Raw genomic sequence first — 22197 nt, 5'->3', positions numbered from 1 at the left:
TTCTGGACTCCAGCTTTGGTCAAGCTTAGAGTATGGAAGATCACAGGACAAACTGATGTGACCGTACCTTCTGGACTCCAGCTTTGGCTGCAGGATTGGTCCGTGTTTACCTGTGGCCCACAGCCCTGGTCACTAACAGCTTTGTCTATACCCCTTGTGAAGTGAAACTAAGATGGGAGAGATCTCTGGATGGTCACCTATGCCTTTTGCACTCTCTCAGTCCTATGTCTGGAGCTGGGGCTTTCATCTATGAAGAGGGTCATGATCACGATCGGGTTAAATTTTCCTCAGGTCTAGTACCCAGGATGGGAGTGACTTGCTTACCCATCCCATGGTTTTAATGCTTGACATTTTTTCTTGGAAACATATGATTTCCCTCCTAACCTTTTCCATGAAAGGATAGATCATGGAAAGGAGAGCCTGATGCTTGAAAGATATATTGATGCAAAACCACAACCCTCACCTCAAAGAGGATGAGGTAGTTTATGCTGGAGCCAAATGGGAGTGACCATGGCCTGGGTACAGATATTTAAATTATTACAACATCATAATCCAACATGAAGATAGTTCTGTGACATTTCTATAGCAACAGAACAGAAAGTCATCAGTCAAGATGCTGTTCAGATACAGTGGTGGAAACACTAAATGGGTGGGTATAAGACATTAGAGAAACCTCAGCTATAGGCCTCAGATGCTGTGTCAGATGAATCTCCATCTTTGGTTGGTAAAAACTGTGGTTTTGTTAAGTTAATACACTCCAGGAGGTTTTCATCTGTTAGTCATGGGTGGGGTCTGACACACAGGTGGGCGAAGATGGCCGAAGGTAAACTGTAATTAGCTTTGCATCTGCAGTCCCCCAATCTCTCCACATCACTGCAGTTCTAATAAATCAATCTGCCTTTGCAGACACAGCAGCTTTCCAGGAATTTTCATTCACAGCTAGAACTCTTTCCATTCTCCTGAAGCTACATAGTAGTTTAGGATCCTAATATTTGAGGAAAAGTAGACTAAAGTGACCTCCTGTCTCATGAAGAGGGAAGTGGGATCCTAGGGCATTACAAATAGTAGCCGGAACAACTCATAGCCTGTCATCACTCTGGATGCAATGGGACCTGGGAGGATGGAGCCTGTAAATGAGGCAGCCTAAAGTCTTAATTGCAGTAGCCAGTTTTATTCAGAACATCAGACAATTTGTACTTGGAGGGTTAAGAAAAATCACATAAGTAAGATTCTCATGAGCTCAAGTTGTATACAGTCACAAGGATATGCCACACATGCCAAGAACATGTTTTTCCATAGAGGCATATAAAGGATAGTTTGAACATTTAATTGAATAATAGCAGCAAGCAATAATGAGTCATTAGAAGTAAACGCACCATCGGCTACACCTGGGAGGAGCATGAAACCCTGTCCCAAGAACTATTCCATGTTTTGAAGAAACTGAGGTCATAAGACTCTTGTTTTTTTGGAGTGTTCTCACAAGTACTCATAATTCTCCTCATATGAATCCATCCCTGGACTGTGTTCTGACAACAGCCAATACGAAATCACCTGTGGGACATCTTACTCAGCCTTGGTGCAGGGAGGGGGGCTTGGACCTGCCTCAACTGAATGTGCCAGGCTTTGCTGACTCCCCATGGGAGACCTTGACATGGAGGAGGTGGGAATGGGGGAAGCGTTGGGGGGAAGGCTGGGGGAGCGGGAAGAGGGAGAAGGGGGGATCTGTGGTTGGTATGTAAAATAAATAGAAAATCTCTTAATAAAAAAAGAGACAAAGAAATCACCTGTGGGTGGAAGAACAGACATTTAGAATGTAGTTAGGGGGTATGCTGGTTTAGTAGGGTGGTAGTCATAGGTTCATCTCCAATATCCATAGCTTCCATGGCCTTAGCTAGATTCATGTCGGCAACAACAGCCATAAAGTCTCATCAACACAACTGATTGTCCCTGAGATGAACAAGGACAAGAACAATAGACATGACAAAGTGGACTGGGGGAAGACCATGAGTTCTCAACACTACATAAGAATTACAGGTGGTTAGCCCCTACCCGCCTGCCTTTCAGTGATGAGGTGGCAGAGGCCGTGGTGGAGGGGGCAGCTTATGTCATCACCTGCCCCCTCCAGGTGCAGCGCATCCCCTATGCAACAAGTGCACCTCTTAAAAGGGTCCAACAGTCACAGTTTGCTCTCTTGATTTCTTGTTCTCTGTCTGTCTGTCTGTCTGTGTGTCAGGGACAAGGACAGAATCTCTAGTTAGTGGAAAAATACAGACCCCCATAAGACAGGGAACTAGATCATCTTACAGTCAGGTTGCCTAGCAACAGGACATTGAGTCAGAGCCCTTGATCTTTCACCCTGTAAACATCCTACATAAACATCCTGTTAGCTTGCCCACCCTATGCAGATAACAGCTTCCTGCTCCCCCTACCCTGCAGGAACTATATAAACCCTCCCAGAGAAAAATGAAGTTGCACCTTGATCAGAATCTTGTCTTGGTGTATTTCCTTTGTGTCTCCTGTCCCTATCATTCTGTCCTTAGGGTGGTCGAGAACCCGTTGAAGCCCTGCTGGCTGGGGCATCTGTGTCTCTCTCTTTTATGTCCCCACTCTGAGACAGCCTCTCTCTTTCCCCTCTCTCAGTAAACCTCTTGTATTAGATCTGCTACAAATGGCATGATCTTTTAGTGGCTCACCCTGGCCAGCCTTCCAGAGGTACCATTTTCATTGGTTTCTCATTACACAGGCAACTAAGGAACATAGAGAACAAGAGAAGTATTCTTACTAATGGAAAAGCACAACAATTGGTTGTCTAATGTCAAATGGTAAGCCATAAAACATGTACACAAATAACATCATACAGACTGAGCAGTTTATATTTAAGAATATACATGTATACACAATAGACGTACATGAACATATATGCATTTTACAAAAAATCAGTGGAAAAAAAGAGGCCATGAATTTGAAAGAGAGCAAGGAGGGGTATATGGGAGGATTTGGAAGGAGGAAAGAGAAGGGGGAAATGAGGTAATTGTATTATAATATCGAGAAGAAGAAGAGGAAGAGGAAGAAGACGAGGAGGAGGAGGAGGAGGAATGTACCCTACTCTTGGCCTGTACGTGGTGCCCCAGGTGAAATGGAACAGGGAGAGAGCCTGATGTCTTAGGGTCCCTGGATCTTGTGTCCATTCTCTTTCAGTATTGCAGAAAGGGTAGGGGATATAGGAAGTTTAAAAGAAAGCCAAGGTTTTTCTGTTTCTGGACTGTTTAAGGACTGCTCAGGAGTCCTTAAAGAACATTGACCCAATGCCATCTTAGGCAATGTGCTCTCCCACTCATTTTCTAAGAAAAGGAGCTGGGTGTTTGTTTTTGTCCTTTCTCCCCCTTTATGATATAGGCAATGTGCCTTCCCAGCCATCCAACCCTTGGCCCTGGATCTGAGGCACCTCTCCTTCCAGCACCTGAGTCAGGTTGTGCAGTGTGATCACACTCTAGTGTGAGCCAGGCCTTAGCTCTATCTCTGTCCCAACTCTTTGGTAGGAATATCAAACTACATTAATATCACCAAATGGTTGACTTTCTTAAAGAACTTTTGCACATCCCTAACCTCCTTGTTAATAATCCCTTTCATTTTGATTCAAACTACTGAGGTGAAAAGGGAAGATTGAAACATTCTAAAAAGATTATGTGTACTATGGTGAAATAATAAAATTCACTCTCCTTTGGTGTATGTTTGTGTAGTCTCCCTGAAGGCAGAGTTCAGGGACCAGCTCTAGGACATCACCAATTTCAGCCCACAGGACTGGGTGTCAGTTGGACAGTAAGAACTTTCAGTAAGTTCTTACAGTAATTAATTTCAGTGAGAACTGTCTGGAAGAATTCTTTTGCTCTCTAGTACAAGGCATTGGAGTTAGAAGGGAAGGCCCAGGGGAGCATTTTCTTGCTAGCCTTTCAAAGAATGGAGAAGGAAAAAAATCAGCCTAAGGCTCTGCTATTAACATCTCCCTTCCCCTCATTCCACGATAACGGAGGGGCCCTGGAAGTTTACAAGGGCACTCTCCAAACCCTTTGTTGTTTGTCTTAGCAAGAACTGACCCTGTATTCATCCAGAATAGGCTCCCAACTGACTCTGTCATAGTGAGGTCACCTAGGGGTACAGGAACAGAGTATTCTTCTCCACTGATTTAAAGAATAAAAAGGCAGGAAAAAGAAAGGTCTCTCATTGGAATTTCTTTTACTCTTTCTCTTTTTCCTCTTTTGGGGGCCCCACCACCAAGCTACCAAATAAACACACAGAGGCTTTTTCTTAATTATAAATGCCCAGCATTAGCTTGGCTTATTTCTAGTCAGCTTTTCTTAAATTATCCCTTCTATCTTTTGTCCTTTTCCTTTTCTATTCCCATATATCTTTCTTTGTTTCTTTTTCAGTGGCTTGCTGTATTGCTGGGTGGCTAGCCTCTGGGTCCTCCTCCTTCTCTGGCTACTTCTCCTTTTCCTCCCAGATCTCTCCTTCTATATATTGTCTCTGCTTGCCAGTCCTGCCTATCCTTTCTCCTGCCTCGCTATTGGCCATTCAGTTCTTTATTAAACCATCAGGTGTTTAAGACAGGTAAAGTAACACAGCTTCACAGAGTTAAACAAATGCAACTTAAACAAAAGTAACACATCTTAAAATAATATTATACAGCAGGTCCCAGCACTTAGCCAGATTTTAATGAAAGCTGAAATACAAATGCACAGCAAAATACACAGATGCATCCTCCCCAAGGTGGAGATGGGACCTCTTATGGTGTCCAAAAAAGCCAAAATATTATGTATGATGATGCAATGGGCTTCCTAATCCCTCAGAATTGGCTGATGTGGGCTGTCAGAGGGGATTGGATAATCCACACAAAGAAAGGGAAGCTGATTGGTTCTCAGCACAAGAGCTACCCCAAGAAAGGCCTACCAAACAGGGGATACATCTCACCAAGTCTTTGTCTTGGAAAGATAGAAGGATCAGGAAGATGGCCATCTTAAATGTTTAAGTGAATATACATGAAACCACATGGAGCCTCTTTTCCTTGACTGTTTGCCTAACAGGGATCTGCCTGACTCTTAGGTTCTCACTATAACTAACCAGGAAGTACTTACTAGAATTCAAGTTTCCAGATATCTCACTAGAGTTCACATTAAGTATAAAGAAGATTCTAGATCTTCACTCTTGATGAATACTCACATATTGCTTTATGTATTTATTTTTGAAAATGCTTCCTGAATTTGTGAATGATAATTCCTGGAAAGAAGCTGTGTCTGCAATACTGATTCAAAACAGTGATGTGCGGAGGTTGGGATGTCATCTGTCCAGAGGCTAATTACCTTATATCAGGTAGTTTTAGCCACCTGCATACCCATTCCTTGCCCACCTCTGTGCCAGAATTAACATCCTGTGACTGATGGGTGAAACCCCTTTCAAATCTGCTAACTTAACCAACTACTAGCTTCCACCAACCCCCAAAACTAAGAATGTCATCAGATAAAATCTGAGGCTGACTTAATTACTCTGATGTTGCTGTGGCAAAACACTACGACCAAGGCAACTTGTGAAATGAAGCATTTAATGTGGGACCTTGCTTACAATTTCAGAGGAAGAGTTCATGACCGTTATGGTGGGGAGCATGGCACCAAGCAGGCACGATGGTGAGCGATATCTGAGAGCTGAGTCTGATACACAAGCATAAGGCAGAAAGAGAAGAAGGGAGGGAAAGGGAGACAGAGCTAAGGGGAACAGTATGAGCTTTTGAAATCTCAAAGCCCATCCCGAGTGACATACCTCCTCCAACAAGGCCGCATCTCCTAATCCTTCCTCAAATGTTCTACCAACTGTGGACCAACCATTCAAACATATGAGCCTCTGAGGCCATTCTCATCCAAACCTCCACAGAAGCCTATAGAAAAGCTTCTCCAGTCTTGCTGACTGTAACCATCTCTCTGATGTATCCACTGATTTATTTTAAACTTGCCTTGGTTTGTGATTTTTTTTTGTTCTGTAAGACTATAAATTTTATGAAATTGCTTCCATGTTGGATCATGGAATTCGGGGTAACCTAAATCTGTTTTCACAGTTACCCAAAAGGACTCCAGAAATATCTCTTATTTCCTTCAAGGTGAGAGCTATTTTATTTTGCATCAACAAATTATGATTACTAAAAGTATTTATTTACCTTAACCATCTGCCTCCAAGATAAAGAATTCCTAATAAAGATGAAATTTATTTAACATTTTATTGAATGAAACATTTATGATTACAATCACACTGAATATTATCAAACACAAAATTAAGATAACAATTTTTAACACTATCGTCAAATAACTGAAATAAAATCCTTCCATCACAGGTTGGAGAAATTCTTTAATATCCTATATTCCACTCTATGAACCACCGAAGACTTCATTTGTTGCTAGGAATCTGAAGCACCAATTGAGAAAATTTTACTTGATTGCAGGATCCACTATGGAAAAGGATGTATGCGTGACCCATACAAAATTCAACAAGGACCATGATGCAAATAATCAAATTTATCTTTAGCAGATCTGGAAATAAAGAAGTCAGAAGGAAAATACAGAGTTGAGCTACCATTTTCAGTTAGCACTTGTAAATTGTATTGCATTCATTGCTGTACAACAAGGAGGCTCTGGCATGTATTGACACAGAGATGCTGCCTCCTACCAGCAGCTACAGCTCACCAATTCTCCACCCTCACACGTGTCCTATCTCTCATGTTGGAGTTCTTGACTTTTCCTAAAAGCCCAGTCCTGACTCTGCCTTGCAACTATCTTCAATCCAAAAGAGAAGAGGACTAGAAATTGTCTTAGTTCTCCTCTAGAAGCTGAATACATTTTGGAGATAAACTACACAGAAATGTTTATGGAAGGAAACACTTGGGAGAGAGAAAATGTGGAGTGAGGTAGGAATACAGCTGAATTAAAGTTTAAAAAAATGTATGAATTTATTACCATTCATTAAGCAATTTTTTACATGCTCCTTATATGATAAAAGAATGTGATTCAGAATGATATGGCAGGGAGGAGGGAGAGAGGAAGTGCTCCCAGACTGCCCTGGTCCTTAGGAACGTTAGGAAGCTGTCCCCAAGTTCAGTAGACAAAGCGGATCACCAGAGACATCCCTCCTTAGTACTAGATTCAATTGTGATGGATTTCAGAGTTCTATACTTGAGTATTCTGCTCATACAGCAGGATCATTATTATTCAGCATCTGCATTTGGAATTACGTTATCTTGTTTACCAGTATGCTGTTAGCAGCTCATCAATAATTCATTTAAATTAACCAGTGGATACATTTGCAGAGTATTCTTCAGAGTCACACTGAAGGGTCAAATAAAAAAGCAAGTTTTGCAAATGAGAAATTAAAGGAGGGGTGCAAGCGAGTTCCTACGGTCTTAGGAATAACAGAGTTTACTGTCTGTATGTTATATCTGAGTTATCAGAAACAGGGTTTTCTATCATGTCCTTACAGTTTCCTCATTACTTAGGAAAAGCCAATATTTAATCATGTGTTCTTACATCATGGCATTGCAGAAAACACATTCATTGCTATAAGTATGTCCATTAGTTCCACAAACTGGATTCTTCTCCCTGGTACACTTATTTGGGACTTTTCTGTACATTTCACAGTCAGGCTGTGAGAGATAAAGAGACAATACAAGATTTATCATATAGTGATCTTTGTGGGGAAAAAAGACACACAACAGAACAGTTTAAATATAAACACTGAGGTGCCTAAACTTAAATATGTTATACATACACAATTACATTTATTTATTTTGTGTTATGTGTGCGTGTGTGTGCACACAGGTGTGTATGTGTGTGTGTGTGTGTGTGTGTGTGTGTGTGTGTGTGTGTGTGTGTGTGTTCATGCAGGCATAACTACATGCATGCCACAACATTCATGTAGAGATCAGAGGACAACTTGCTGGTATCAGTCTCTCTTTCTACCATATAGGCCCTGGAGATTGAACTCAGGAAATGGGGTTTGGAGGCAGGCACCTTTATTCACTAAACAATCTTGCTGACCCAAATACATTATATTATTGATATTTTTTTATAAAATTGATTTTTATTTTTACTTTTTATGGGATTCATTCTTTATTTACAAATAAATGAAGAAATATCTTTTAGAAAGAAATGTAAACTCTGAGATAAGAAAAGCTATATAAAGACGTGATTCTTGGCTCCACAGTGACTTGTGTGAGGGAGGGTCATGTCACTGTTTCTTTAAACAATAAAGCTGGGCATGGTGGAACACACCTGTAATCCCATAAGTTAGAGGCCAACCTGCTCTACATAGTGAGATTCAGGTTAGACAGAGCTATATAACAAGACTGTTTGAAATAGAAAAGCAAAACAAAACATACAATGATTTTGTTTAAAAAAAAAAATCCCATGATTTCTTCATGGTGGCCTATGTGAATGACTAAGACCACTTTTGGGTCCAGAGTGTCTGCCCGAGGGATGGAGAGGCCCCGATCTTTAAGGGCCTGAACCTTCAGCTCCTCTGCCTCCCGTCTGGCCTGCAGTTTTACCCGCTGTTCTTCTAGGATTTCATCAATAGATACTTGCTGGAGGGGCATGTCACTCTCTTTTTCTTTTTTTTTTTTTTTTTTTGGTTTTTCGAGACAGGGTTTCTCTGTGTAGCTTTGCGCCTTTCCTGGGACTCACTTGGTAGCCCAGGCTGGCCTCGAACTCACAGTGATCCGCCTGACTCTGCCTCCCGAGTGCTGGAATTAAAGGCGTGCGCCACCACCGCCCGGCCACTCTCTTTTTCTATTTCTCCTAGTAGGACCACATTTTCTCCTCTGACCACAAAAACTCCTCGAGGAATATCACCATTCTTTTTGCCCACATGGATGCACTCCACAGTCTGATGCAAGACTGATGCAGCAAACTGATCAATGCTTCTTTAAAAAAACCTTTAAGTCCTTCCACATCAAAGTAGGACCAAGTGCTTTTTGTCCATGTCCTCGATGAGCCTGGCAGTGCCGGGCATATAGTGCTGGGCATTTTGAGCTCAGGCAAGGCTGCACTGGACAGCCGTGGTCGGCGAGGGCATCCAGTTGCACATCGGTGGGACACGGACAGGGTAAACCTGATTTTTTAAAAAGCCGTGCATTTGAATATCTGAATTTTAGAATAGAGTTTTCCTGTCTCTACTTCTCTTCACATTTATGTCAAATCTCTCATTATTTTAAGTCATGAGAGATCATAAAACTTATTTACCTTTTAGTCTCTTGCCCTTCTGAACCATTCACGACAGACATATACACTCATATATGTGAGCCTTTGTATAGATGTAAGATCTTATACTGACATAGATAATGAAAGTATTGGTGATTTGCAGAAATAGACAATAGTTTTTTTTTTTTTTCTGGTGAATTTGCCTTTCAACTTCTTTGTAACTTTTATCTATTCAGTTGTTTAGGACTATAGTTCTTCACATCTATATAACATAATAGTGTTAATATTTGAAAAATTATGATTAATCCACCCTTAAATATATCATTCAATTACTTTCAATCTTCTTTCCTTGCTAGAATAAACAAGTCTACTTTAAATATCTTTTTAAATATGTTAGATACTTGTATACAATAAGGATTTGGTTCATTAATGGAATTTTTGGATAATAGGATATTTTATCGTGTCTATAATGCTAAACAATGCATAGTGTTGGCAAGACTATTATTATGTATGCATATGTGTATATGTATGTGTATGCATATGTGCCTGGGTGTATATATGTTCACCACACATGTGCAAGAGCCCACGGAATTCAAAAGAGGCAGTTGATCTCATGGAATCAGAGTTACAGATAGTTTTGAGTTGTCAAGTAGGTGCTGGGCACCAAATATGGTTCCTCTGCAAGAGTAGTAAGTGCTCTTAACCTCTGAGTCATCTCTCCAGCTTCTGGCAAGACTCATTCTTGTCTTTCGTGTAATGACAATGACATATCAAGGTTGAATGAGAGAACTCATTAGGAGGAAAAGGGTCCCAAGAGCAGGTAAAAGAATCAGAGACACCCCCACTTCCATTGTGAGGAGTCCCACAAAATGCCAAGTTAGCAAGCATAACATATATGCAGAGGACCTAGAGCAGACCCATGCAGGGTCCATGATTTTCATTTCAGTCCCTGTGAGCCCCTATGAGCCCTGTTTAGTTGATTCTATGGGCCAAGTTCTCATGGTGTCCTCAACACCTCTGGCTCCTACAAAATTGACAAATTAATCACTGTTAACTTACCTTATGACGGGCTTCTGTTGAAAATGCACAAGTAGTTTCTGAAACCAGCAGATAAAAGAAAAGTCAAGAATAAGAAGGGAAAAATACAGTACTTAGCAGAAGTAACCTGTGCAAATTGCTTATTCATGATCTTCAAAGTAAGGTGAGGAATTGTGGTAGCAGTAAAATAATGTATTTGCAGAATGGTTTCAAATCTGAAAATGTTTGTTATTGTTAATTAATTTCTAAAACTTTCCTTTTAAAGATACCATAGTTTTCCTTTCTATGTGAAGGAGCCTAATCAGAGGGAAAATGCCTTGTAAGAAAGTCACTTAATTTGCTTTGCATAAAAGACATGTAGAAAATTTGATTAATAATTATTAAGAGTTATGCCGGGCGGTGGTGGTGCACGCCTTTAATCCCAGCACTCTGGAGGCAGGGCCAGGCGGATCTCTGTGAGTTCGAGGCCAGCCTGGGCTACCAAGTGAGTTCCAGGACAGGCACAACACAGAGAAACCCTGTCTCAAAAAAAACAAAAAAAAACAAAAAAAAAAAAACAACAAAAAAAACAAAAAAAACCAAAAATAATTATTAAGAGTTAGTATTTTGGATCTAAATCTTCCTCAATTCCTTTATTTATTCTACAATTTAGGATGTGTCAGTGGAAGAATCAATGAGTTTTCTCTGTAAGCACAGAACTTGACTTACAGGACTCAGCTGACAAACAACGATTAAAATGTCAAGGAACACCAGATCTGGAAGACACCATGTAGCTCACACATGACATTTAGCAATGCTGGAATGCGTCCTTCAAAATGGGATGAGTGTAAATATCTCTAACCAAAGATCAATAACACCAACATAAAAATCCAAAGTATTATTTTTAAGATTGCTTTTAAAGGAGATCATCTCTCTAACTGTCTTGTCCAAGTTGGCCTTGACCTCCGCTGGCAATTGTCTTTCCTTGTGCCTTTGAGTAACTGGCTTTATGGGCACACACGGATATGCTCAGCTTCTGCTACATATTCTAATTCAGGTTCTATGCTCCAGTCTTCTAAGGCAGGACAGGAGTAAAAGCGATTCATTGGTATAAGTTCTGAAGAAATTCTAAAGAAATTTTTCTTTCACCAGTTTGGTGCTTCTAACCCCAGTGTAAAAATCCATCTGTTCCTGAATTGCAATGGATGCTTCCAGCATTATATGCCTGGAAAGGGAGTAGTAGAATATTGACTTACCATAATAAAGAGGAAACACCAAGGCCAGAATGAAAACGATTTTGATCCATAATAAAGAGGAAGACATTTTATCAAGTCTGAGGAACAATCATTTAAGAGCATCTATAACACATTTCCAAAGGAAAGTTTCTTACAGACCAAGGGACCACCCCCTCCCTCACCCCCCTCTACCCCCATCCCAGATTCCTAATATGGTTAACACGAATCTTCCTCTGTTCTTTTACCAATCCTCAAAATCAATAAGACACGGGTAAGAGAAGTGCAGAGTCCCCCTGGAGACGTGAAATGCCCTCCCGGAACCTATTCTCCCAGCCACCAGCTCAGCTAAGCAGAAGGCTCGCTGCACTTCAAGAAATAACCACATTGGAACCCCAGATTTTCAGAATTCTTTTAGAAAGAAAGACCTTGGAACTCTAGGCTCCTGGACAGTCTCCAGCCACCTCTCCGTCCCCTGCCTGGAACAGCAAAGACAGTGGAGAGACACCAACAGCTCTGGACAGTAATGTTTTCCTTGTCTTCTCTTTTCAGCCGCTTCTCTCCAGCCGCAGTTCAGATTGTTTTTTCCCTTGAAAATCTTGTTCAGGAACGAGATCAAAAGCCCAGAGCAGATCAATCATAGCAGTAGGCTGTGTTCCTCCTGGAGGCGGCAGAATAGCTCACGAGATGCACCTCACTCGTTCTTAGTAGTTCTCTCAGCAGGAAGTTAAGTACAACACGACCCAATGTATCCAGAGGAGTGGGACAAAGAAAGAAAAGGCAATTAATACTGAAGCAGGGCTGGGGGAGGGGAATTCCAAATTGTTGGAGAAGAAGGAACAAGAGAATAAAAGGGGAAAGAAAAATAAATTTCAAGAATGGTGACCAGACAACTCCACTTCATGGTTTTGTCAGAAAAATTAGAACAAACACTAAAATAAATAAAACCGATATGCCTACACCTAGCAGACTCAACAGGAAATTTTATTTTTATTAGGTGTTTTGTTTTGACATGCATACCAGTGTCCTGGTGGGATGTTTGTAAACCTACAGTACAAATTTATATCCAGGAACAATCATCCGCTGGAGACTTTTTACCAATGTCCTTTTCCACAGGCCAAACAGAAAACCTGTTGTGTCTCTAAGAAGTCAGGGCTGTGGTATGCTTGAAAAGGTCCCAGAAGAGTCGCCAAGCACTCAGCATGAGGGAATCCTGGCTAGAGGATGGAGATAGGATAACAAGGTGGTGGCGGTGGGGACGGGGGAGAGGGGGGATTGAGGCCACAGTGGGCAGTGTCCTAAGTTATAAAAGTTAATGATCTGATAAGTCCTAGAATTAAGTGGGAGGCACAGTGAGACATGAAGTTGGGATTCTGTGGAGTTCTTTACTGAACTTTCTCACAGCTTGGCATTTGGGAAAGTGTTGGCAGTTGAAATCCTTGAATTCTAACCCTGTCTCTGGCCAAATGACCACTATACCATATCCAAGCTTCACAATGGTCAATGGTTTCACTGTGTAGCACAGGCTGGGCTAAATCCACAGTCCTTGCCTAATGACTCCTGAGGTTACTGGCTTACAACGCCATGGCCATCCTAGCCTTTAAATGGGTTGATTGGTAGAAGTCACTAAGAAAAGAAGCCAACGTGAGTCCCATGAGTACACACATATGTATTTGTTAATTAATTTAAAATTTTCATCGTGCGCACTCGCTGTATATGGGACTGTGTTGCATAGGATAGCTCTATAAAATGTATTTTATCTCATACCTCTTGCCCTCCTTTCTCTCTCCCCTCCCACAAGTTCTTATTGTTCCCTTAGACAATTTCTCTTGTAATTTCTATATTTTTCTTAATTTACCTTTAAACAGAAATATAAATAAAATATAAAATGGTACAAAATAATGGAATATGATGCGATGTTTGCATAATACATCTATATATTGAGTAATTTTAAAAACGGTTAAACATATATTACCATACTTATAATGACTTTATAGTGAAAACCTTCAGAGTGCTCCTAGATTTTTGAAATATATAGTACCCAGCTGTTGTTTTTATAGTTCCCCCCCTGTACAATAACACAACAGCCCTTCTCAATCCTCACCAGAACTGAGCACTCATGATTGGATTTCTATTCTACCTGCTATATTTTCATTTTGATTTATGGCAACTGCATGCATTTGTGAGTAGATATATCCCCCAAAGCTTAGAGGCTAAGTCAATGGTTGAAACAGAAACCCTCACAGGGACAAGGGACAGATAGAATTTTCAGGCACTTATTCACTCTTCTATCACTTACAGAAGAGTGGTAACTAGGAGTTGCTAACATAGAGTTACTAACTATGCATCTGTCTAACCAACTTTGCTACCAGTCTGTGACATGTGCTTCCTTCTATTCTCAACTCTGACCCCAGGGAAGAAACCACCCCTAACATGGGAACACCATCATGTCTCTAGGACAAACAGGCCCTGGTACTTACCTTATTCAAGGAAGAGCTACCTTAAACTGATTTTTATTAATGTTAAAAAAATTTATGCTGAGGATGAGTGGAAAATTATGAGATCTCAGCGAACATAAGTGATCAGATAAAGGACCCATTTCTTATCCTTTTAGTTGGCAGCCTGAATCTCTTCAAATTGGTATTGTCCCATTTTTCTCAACCTGAACCTCCGTCCCTCTCTAACTAAAGGTTTTTGCCAGTGAGTTCATGCTATTTGCCTCTTTCTTTTCTACCTTGACTGAGATGAAGCTATGTCTCATACCATCATGATTCTCCAAGGTTCATGAGAATCTAACCTGAGAGACCTCTCAGACTATGAACTGCTCAAAACCCCCCTCTGGATGTTCTGAAACTTGAGAACTAAGAGAATCTAAGATGTCTCATTTATTTAAAAATTTCTCAAGTAATGTGATATTTGGGAATATCTCTAAGATAACGGGTACCAAAATATGTCTTTTTTTCAGATAGGATTTCTCTGTGTAGCTTTGGAGCCTGTCCTGGAACTCACTCTGTAGCCCAGGCTGGCCTCGAATTCACAGAGATCTGCCTGCCTCTGCCTCCTGAGTGCTGGGATTAAAGGCGTGAGCCACCACCACCCTGCCTTAAAATGTATCTTAAGTCATTATACACTCAAATGAAAAAAAACCACTCTAATACATTTAATAACACTTTATTTTAAAGTATTTAACATTTTATTCAGCAAAATATTTAGATACTTAGAGCTTTAAATTGAATCAGGGCTTACATTATTGAACATAACTTTAGGCTAAGGGTTTTGTTGTTTGTGATCAAATTTCTCTGTAGCTCATGCTCAGACTCACATCAATGAGTCTTGCCTCAGCCTCCAAAGTGTTAGGATTGTACGGGTAAGTATCACACCCCGCTTGGACATTGAGATTTCAAATTGTCATTTTATTAGTGAACATAGGAAATAGAAATTCTGAAATATTATAGATTCCTATTGTTGAGAGCAACCTTGAATGCACAGTATTTAATCCTCTGTCATATAGTGTGATTCATCTGGTCTTCTATGCATGGAAGACTTTGACCAAGAAATTCTAATTTTAGAACTCACTGCAGAAAGGTACCATAATGATGGCCATTGGGTTGTTTAGCTCCAGAAAATGTCAGCATTTACCATAATGAGAAAATGAGAAAACAGTATCACTTTTCCTGGAGAATCAAAAGGAAAAAGGAAAAAAAAATCATTAAAAGTTAATCACACTTTTTGGATAATTTACATGCTTATACAAATATTTATAAGTGAGGATTTGAACTCGGGACAAGTTGGAGATTATGATTTATTCTAAAAGCGGCTGTGTCCGCTTGCTTCCTTGCTCCTTTATATGCCCTTTCGCTACTGTGGCGGTCCTTGACAGCTCTCAGTCAAAAGCCACACCAGATCCATGTAAGAAGAGCTCGAGGGAATTCCAGGTCTGCCAAGAGGCATGTACAACTTTGGAAGCAAACAGGCAAATATTTGAATTTTTTCAAGAGGAGATACACCCACAAGGGAACGAAAAAAGAAGGCTGACGAGCCTTCAGACAACCAACACTTAGAACGAAGGACAGAGGGACAGGAGCTCTGCTGAGAAGGCTCTGTGCTCTGAGCAAGGTCTTGAGGGACATCGCAACTTCAAGAGACAAAGTTGACATTATACGCGTTTCTTTTGAGCGTTAATTGGCTTATTGTCCACAGTGAAGCTCAGCATTCAGTCTGATTCTTGATCTGTTATGCTGCCTGTAGCTAGAATTTTGCAAAGCGGATTCTTGTGGCATCACAGAGACACACTGGTTAATGTTACAGTCTCCGAATTACATCATCGTAGCTATTACTCAACCACTAGTACTTTACAATTCAGCAAATTAAGTTAAATTAATCCATTTACACATCTGCAGAACACTTAGCATGTATATGTTGACGGTTAACAAGGAATACGCTTAAGAGGAGCTAGAAGCACATTTCTTTGGCTTTTATAAAACATAGCTAACTTTGCTACATCCCATGTGCCTAGATCACCAACAATATGAATCTTTATTATCATTGTGTAATGCTTCATTCATGACTGGAAGACCAAGTATTTACTGCTGCATTCTTACCTCAGTGCATTGCAGAAGATACATTTATTGCAATAAGTTTTCCCATTACTTGCACAGATTGGATAATACTCTTTGGTACACATGTCATGAAAATTTGCATAGGGTTGACAGTCTATCTGTAAGAGAAATACAGTAAAAATTATTTAATAGTGAGCATTTGGTTACAATATTATTGAAATATGATATATCATACATTCAACAAGAGATAGCATAATGCATATTTAGGATCAAAAACAAATATCTACACACCCACTATCCTAACTAATAAAGTAGTCTCAATACTTTTGTAGAAGTCCTCCAAGGCATTCTATTCTTTTGGCAATATTATCAACGGTTAGAGAACACAGACTACTCAATTTCTAAAAACAAACTAGAACAGAAAAGTTAAAAAATTGATGTCAGGTAAATAAACATAAATGTATTGAGATATATAAAGCCAAACCTTAAGTTGTTGTTCTTTATTATGTTTTGAATTATATTTACTTATGGTCATATACTGTAGATATTGAGATGAACCATATGTACTTATTATCTGAACCATAGAGCAGCTGAGTGGACATTTCTATAAAGGGCTAGGTAGGAAAATCAGACTTTGGGGAGCCAGTGGTCTTTGGTGCTGCTTTCACTCTGCCATGATGTAGGAAAGCATCCAGATAATATGCAAACAAGGGAGTGTGGCTCGACCCTTCATTTTTGGACTTTGAAATTTGTATTTTCTATAAGGTTCACATACAAAGAAAAACCTTTTGTATTTTTTTCTATCTACAAATTTTAAAAATTATTCTTGGCCTAGGGACCATACAAATTTGGCCATTGGCCAGCTATGAAACTTAGTAAAGAAGTCTCAAATTTGTGACTACAAATATTTACTTATAAAGCAAGATAGTGAAAATCTGCAGCACACCATTCATTCTAATCATAACAAAGCATGAAAGAGAAGCCAGTGGGTCCAGTGTGGGTGTTCTACAGCACTGACACCTATTTTAATCATATTTTAGATATATGGGTATTAAGTATGTACACTATTATCACGAGTCCTTTAGTCATGCTAATATTATCCTTTGTCAAGACCTCAACAACAATATCAACCGATTTTTTTATCTACAACCTGACAAGTTTTAAAATGACCAACTAAGTTTTACTAAAACTAAAAAGTTGGATGTTATTAAATCTTTGAGAAATGAAGTTCACTAATGTTTTTAAGTCATAATCTCGGCCATTGTGGAATTGCCATTTAAATGAAGAACCTTCCTGAAGAGCTCTGTTCTGTACTTACTAAAGCAGTGGTTTTCCAGTGCTTGCTCTCAGTTCCCACTTATTTAATGAAGTGCTGTCACCAGTGTGGGCGAAGGCAGCAGCTTCTCTCTGTGTTTGTATAATGTTGTGGCCACCCCCCTTCTCCAATGGCCTCGCCTTCTCTCTGTGTATAATGTTGTGGCCACCCCCCTTCTCCAATGGCCTCGCCTTCTCTCTGTGTTTGTATAATGTTGTGGCCACCCCCCTTCTCCAATGGCCTCGCCTTCTCTCTGTGTTTGTATAATGTTGTGGCCACCCCCCTTCTCCAATGGCCTCCCCTTCTCAGGTTAGATCTTCACCACTCCCACCACCTTAACAAAAGCATGAAGTCGGATGTGTGGTTTACTATTCCATCTCTCTTCAAATTTTTGCTAATTAATATTCATATATTCACTACATTTACTTAGTTTATATAGCTTTAGAAATCTTGACAGTTTTGTGTGGTGGAATGCTAGTTGTGTTTGTATATTATTTGTTTTTAACATAACCTTGTGACCTTTATATATGCTGACATTTAAAAGTAGAGTTTATTTCTACCATAATATGATATAGTACAATACAGAATATATATGCATACATTTTCTAGCATGTGATATATTATGTATATATATGTATACAGATACATCTATACACACACTGACATATATATATATATATAAAATAGAGGTCATTACTATTTATTCTCCTAAATATTGATAATTGGTATGCTACTTTATTTCTCTTTGTTAGGATGAACAATTTTACTTAGAGTATGCTTTTGCATCTCAGTTTTGTAAAGAGCAGCTAATAATTGCCAATGGCTTTTCTAGATACATTTCTATACACATTATCATTTCAATCATACCTAGATCATACCAATGTGGTTTTATACTGCTCACTTGCTTGTGTTACTTGACTTTGGTATAATAATACACGCATAAACCGTATTTTCTTTTTTACCTTTTGAAACCCTGTATACTTTAGACAGTCTTACTGAGATTCCAAAACTTGACAAACATTTAAAATCATATTTCAAATTCCAAGTAACTTACTTGCATTCCGAATGTGGAATATTTTGAGAAAGCGGTTTCTACAACAACAAGAACAGTTTTAAAAAGAAGCACACCACAGACACAACAGTGGCAGAAGTGTGCCTCAGTGATCCAGTCCAGGAGGTCCCACCAATGGGATGAGAATTCTATGCTAGTAGCAAAAATCAAAATTCTCAAACGTATCTACATAATTAAGAAAAACAGTTAGTAGCCAGGCACATGCAGCTCCGTGAAAAATTATTTATGTTTTCAATAACTTCCAGTGAAGTCTCCAACAAACGTGAAAATGCCAGCTTTTAAAAGATTTACAGCAGATACACCTAATTAGGATAGAAGAAGATGCTGTACAAAGGGTGACTTTAGAACTCTGTCTTCTGTTATCAAGATATTTGTCAGTACTTAACATCTACTTCATTATGAAATATTAATGATAGAGAGGCAGTATCACCCGAGGTGTCAAGAGCTCTTTCCTTATCCATATCTTTGATTTCAGGGTTGGCAGCTGAAAGCAACAATTCAGAGGGGTGAAGCATACCAGACCTAGAAAAGAGGATTCCTTCCCTGCACTTTGCATTTAACAAGCAGGCTATAAAATCTCCCCAAAATATCAACTGTAAAAATCAGTCGAAAGTTCCTGAATTTAGTAATGTGCAAAGTACTAAATTCTACTGTACACAGTAAACCAGCATTCTGTCTCTCTTTCTCCACCATAGGAAAAAAGACAGGCAGCTTCTCACATGGTATTTAGAAGGAATTTATAACCTGCTTTTTCTTATTTTACCAATGTAAGAAACGAAAAGGCGGCCGGGCAGTGGTGGCACACGCCTTTAATCCCAGCACTCGGGAGGCAGAGGTAGGTGGATCTCTGTGAGTTCGAGGCCAGCCTGGGCTACAAAGTGAGTTCCAGGAAAGGCGCAAGGCTACACAGAGAAACCCTGTCTCAAAAAACAAAACAAACAAACAAACAAAATAAACGAAAAGGCAATAAAACAACCATACAACCATTCTAGTCCTATCTTCCTACAGCAGCACATCAGGCAGTCTTCCCAAGTGTGAAAACTTACCGGAATAAAGAGCAAAAGTCAAGGTGATGAAGACAGCTTTGGTCCATAGTGAAAATAACTCCATTTGACCAAATCTGCAGGAGAAATCATTCAGAATGTTTGTTAAGAGGAGTCTGGCTGCATTAAAAGTAGACATGATCATTTGAAACTGGGTTTTGTTTAGACATTTAAGACAGTTATTTCAGAGAAGAGTATCTGAAACAATACTGACGTCAAGGTTGCACACTGAGCCTATCTTCCTCTGGAGCAAAACTGTGAGTGATGTCCACTGTACTCTCCTTCAAACACGACTAACGGCAGTGCTGGGTACTGGGGCTCTCTTTCTCTGAATAGTGACAGCAGTGTAGTCTACTAGGGCTGTCTTCCTCTATAATATCACAGCAATGCTTGTATTGTGGCCACCTTCCTGTTGCCCACCTCACCTACCTTATGCAGAAAGGTGGTGGATTTAAGGACAAACCTCTGGAGACCGGCTCTCTCGCTCACGCTTCTTCAACTATAGCCTTCACGCTAACTCTTGTTTCTGGGTCCTTGAGTGGGGAACTTGAAAAAGGTAAATGGTGGCCTGGGGCAGGTAAGACACCTAAGTATGCTGTTTGTTCCCTAGAGGCTGTAAAATAGGTCATGAGAGTTACCTACCAAATGCTTCCCAATACTGATAACTAGATCAGTATCTATATAGATCATCCCTCAGCAGGAGGTGTGGGGACAATTTGATCTCCTGTACCTAGAAATACGAAGAGAGAAGCCAGTGAGTGCAATTATTGATCCTAACATAGATAAGGAATATGAATACATTTTTTTTCATGCTAGAGAATAAAGTAGGAAAAAAGAGAGCAAAATTTGAATTTAACAAGGCTTCATCTCCTTAATAGTTTTGTAAACTAAATATATATTAGGATTTTTCCAGAGAAATGTTAAAGCCTATGGATTCAACACTCCAGGAACACTACAGTGAACTGATTGTTAATACATGTGCTCTGATGGTTGATGTGTTTATAAAGTGCAGATGAGGTACAGTCAGGTACGGAATTTCAGAAAACAGAATTCATGATAAATACTACTATTCTATTGCCTGCTAAATAATGAATGAGTTAAAAAATAATCAGAATTTAAATCATAAAATACCATGAGATGAATGACAAATCAAAACATCTTTCAACATGCAGCTAAAACCTATTTCCAAGGCGATTTAGAGCTCTCCAGGCCCAGAGTGGTGAAGAATGAAGTTCTGAAATCAATGAGATGAACTTCTATATTAGATTCTGAAATATGAGAAAATCCGATGCAAATCTTGTGGGAGGAAGGAAGAATGATGCAAATATAGCCTAATGAACAGAACAGAAAGACGATACATAAACTTGTAGCATTAATTCGCTTAATCTTTGCCGCTGAACCAAAAGCTTGTTGCTCGAAAAGAGAAACAAATCTACAAACTTTAGTGAGTTTGACCACACAAAAGGAGCGATAACCGAAATTACTTCACTCGGAGAGAACAGAGGCTTTGTCGCCAGTCATACGTGAAAGAGGAAGAGGCCACGGGGTTGGACTGTGAGAGAGTTCAAACGCTCCTTCCATTCCTGGCTTGCTCTCTCTGTTCTGTGCTCGCTGTGTGAGATGAGAGCTCTCAGCTCCTAGCTTCCAGCTCCGTATCGGCTGTCCTCTGCCATGCTGTCCCTGTCACGACGGCTCCCAACCCTTTGAAACTGTAAATCCAAACAAACCTTCCTACTGTATGCTGCCTTGGTCATGGTGTTTATCACAGCAGCAGAAAAGGAACTAATACAGCTGGCTTCAACTCTGATAGCAACAACAACAACAGCAAATTACAGATAATTTGTAATATAATAATTAAATAAGAAATGGTGAATTTAGGAGGGAGAGGTGGGCACACAATAGCATTAGGGTAGAAGGCAAGTTGGGAGTTATAGAGATATATCTTCTCAATAATAAAATCATTTAAAAATAAATAAAGCTTAAAGATAAATGATGGAAGATTCATCAAACTATTCTAAGACCAGTATTACCTGATGCTAAACCATAAACATTGTTAACAAGGAAAATTAACAATCAGTATCCCTTATGAATTTGAATGAAAATCCTCTGCAAAAATACTAGCAAACAGAATCCAGCAACACACAAAATATTGTACAACAGGACCCAGATGCATTTCTCACAGCATTGAAAGATGGGATTAATATCTGAGGACTGATATTTTATCAATATTTAAAAATACATATTATCATTTCAATTGATGTAGAAAAACACCTAGCAAAAAGTCGACACTCTTGTATAATTTCAAAAAATGCTCAATGATCTAGACTGGAAATACAAGGCATCTACCTGATAAGGGTGGCTGTAGATATTACACACTACTACCGTCTTCCCTGGTGAGCTATGTCATACTTTCTACCCATGGTTCAAAATAAGGCAAGGAGGTCTTTTCTGGCCACTTCTATCACACATGGTTGTTCTAATTGAGTGGTTACATTATAGAGACATACACTATCGTGGGCTGACCCAAATGAAACATTTCAGCCTCTTGTGTAAGGTCACATGTAGCAGCAACTGCTCTCAGACCGAGTGGTCATCCAATCACTTTAGACTAATTGCTTTGAAAATTATGCCACTGAGACTTGAGGTAAATCCCAATTTTGAAGAAAGAATACTGAGTTTTATGCCTATGTTTTCCATAGCGTTAGGCTAAAAGGGTCATCCAAGTT

General features: G+C 39.6%; 2 protein-coding genes across 2 annotated transcripts; both read right to left on the bottom strand.

Annotated features, from left to right (window-relative positions):
• Window positions 1-6526: 6526 nt before the first annotated feature.
• On the bottom strand, window positions 6527-19538 carry LOC128112373 (serine protease inhibitor Kazal-type 10-like). Its single transcript, XM_052741401.1, has 8 exons — window positions 19475-19538; window positions 18859-18912; window positions 18411-18448; window positions 16084-16199; window positions 11507-11583; window positions 10293-10330; window positions 7563-7678; window positions 6527-6572 (listed from the first exon to the last, which is right to left on the bottom strand). Exons 1-8 carry the CDS (start codon window positions 19536-19538, stop codon window positions 6527-6529), a joined length of 549 nt encoding a protein of 182 aa, XP_052597361.1.
• Window positions 7711-10165, bottom strand: LOC128113062 (U6 snRNA-associated Sm-like protein LSm1). Its single transcript, XM_052742745.1, is given in 4 exon segments — window positions 7711-7722; window positions 8483-8637; window positions 8811-9051; window positions 10151-10165. Coding segments are annotated over 4 exon segments (423 nt in total).
• Window positions 19539-22197: the final 2659 nt, after the last annotated feature.

Source organism: Peromyscus californicus, unplaced genomic scaffold (assembly GCF_007827085.1).
Source record: "Peromyscus californicus insignis strain IS unplaced genomic scaffold, ASM782708v3 Scaffold_17__1_contigs__length_78620276, whole genome shotgun sequence".
NCBI lineage: Eukaryota > Metazoa > Chordata > Mammalia > Rodentia > Cricetidae > Peromyscus > Peromyscus californicus.
This window is presented reverse-complemented; position numbering and strand designations above follow the sequence as displayed.

What these genes read in the sequence shown, in the direction of transcription:
- LOC128112373 (XM_052741401.1), bottom strand. Translation starts at nt 19,538, where the DNA reads ATGGAGTTATTTTCACTATGGACCAAAGCTGTCTTCATCACCTTGACT. An exon ending in CAACAGAAGCCCGTCATAAG is followed by an intron (nt 7,679 to 10,292) that starts GTAAGTTAACAG and finishes TATCTCTCACAG; the next exon opens with CCTGACTGTGAAATGTACAG. An exon ending in GTTTTCTGCAATGCCATGAT is followed by an intron (nt 6,573 to 7,562) that starts GTAAGAACACAT and finishes CTTTATTTCCAG; the next exon opens with ATCTGCTAAAGATAAATTTG.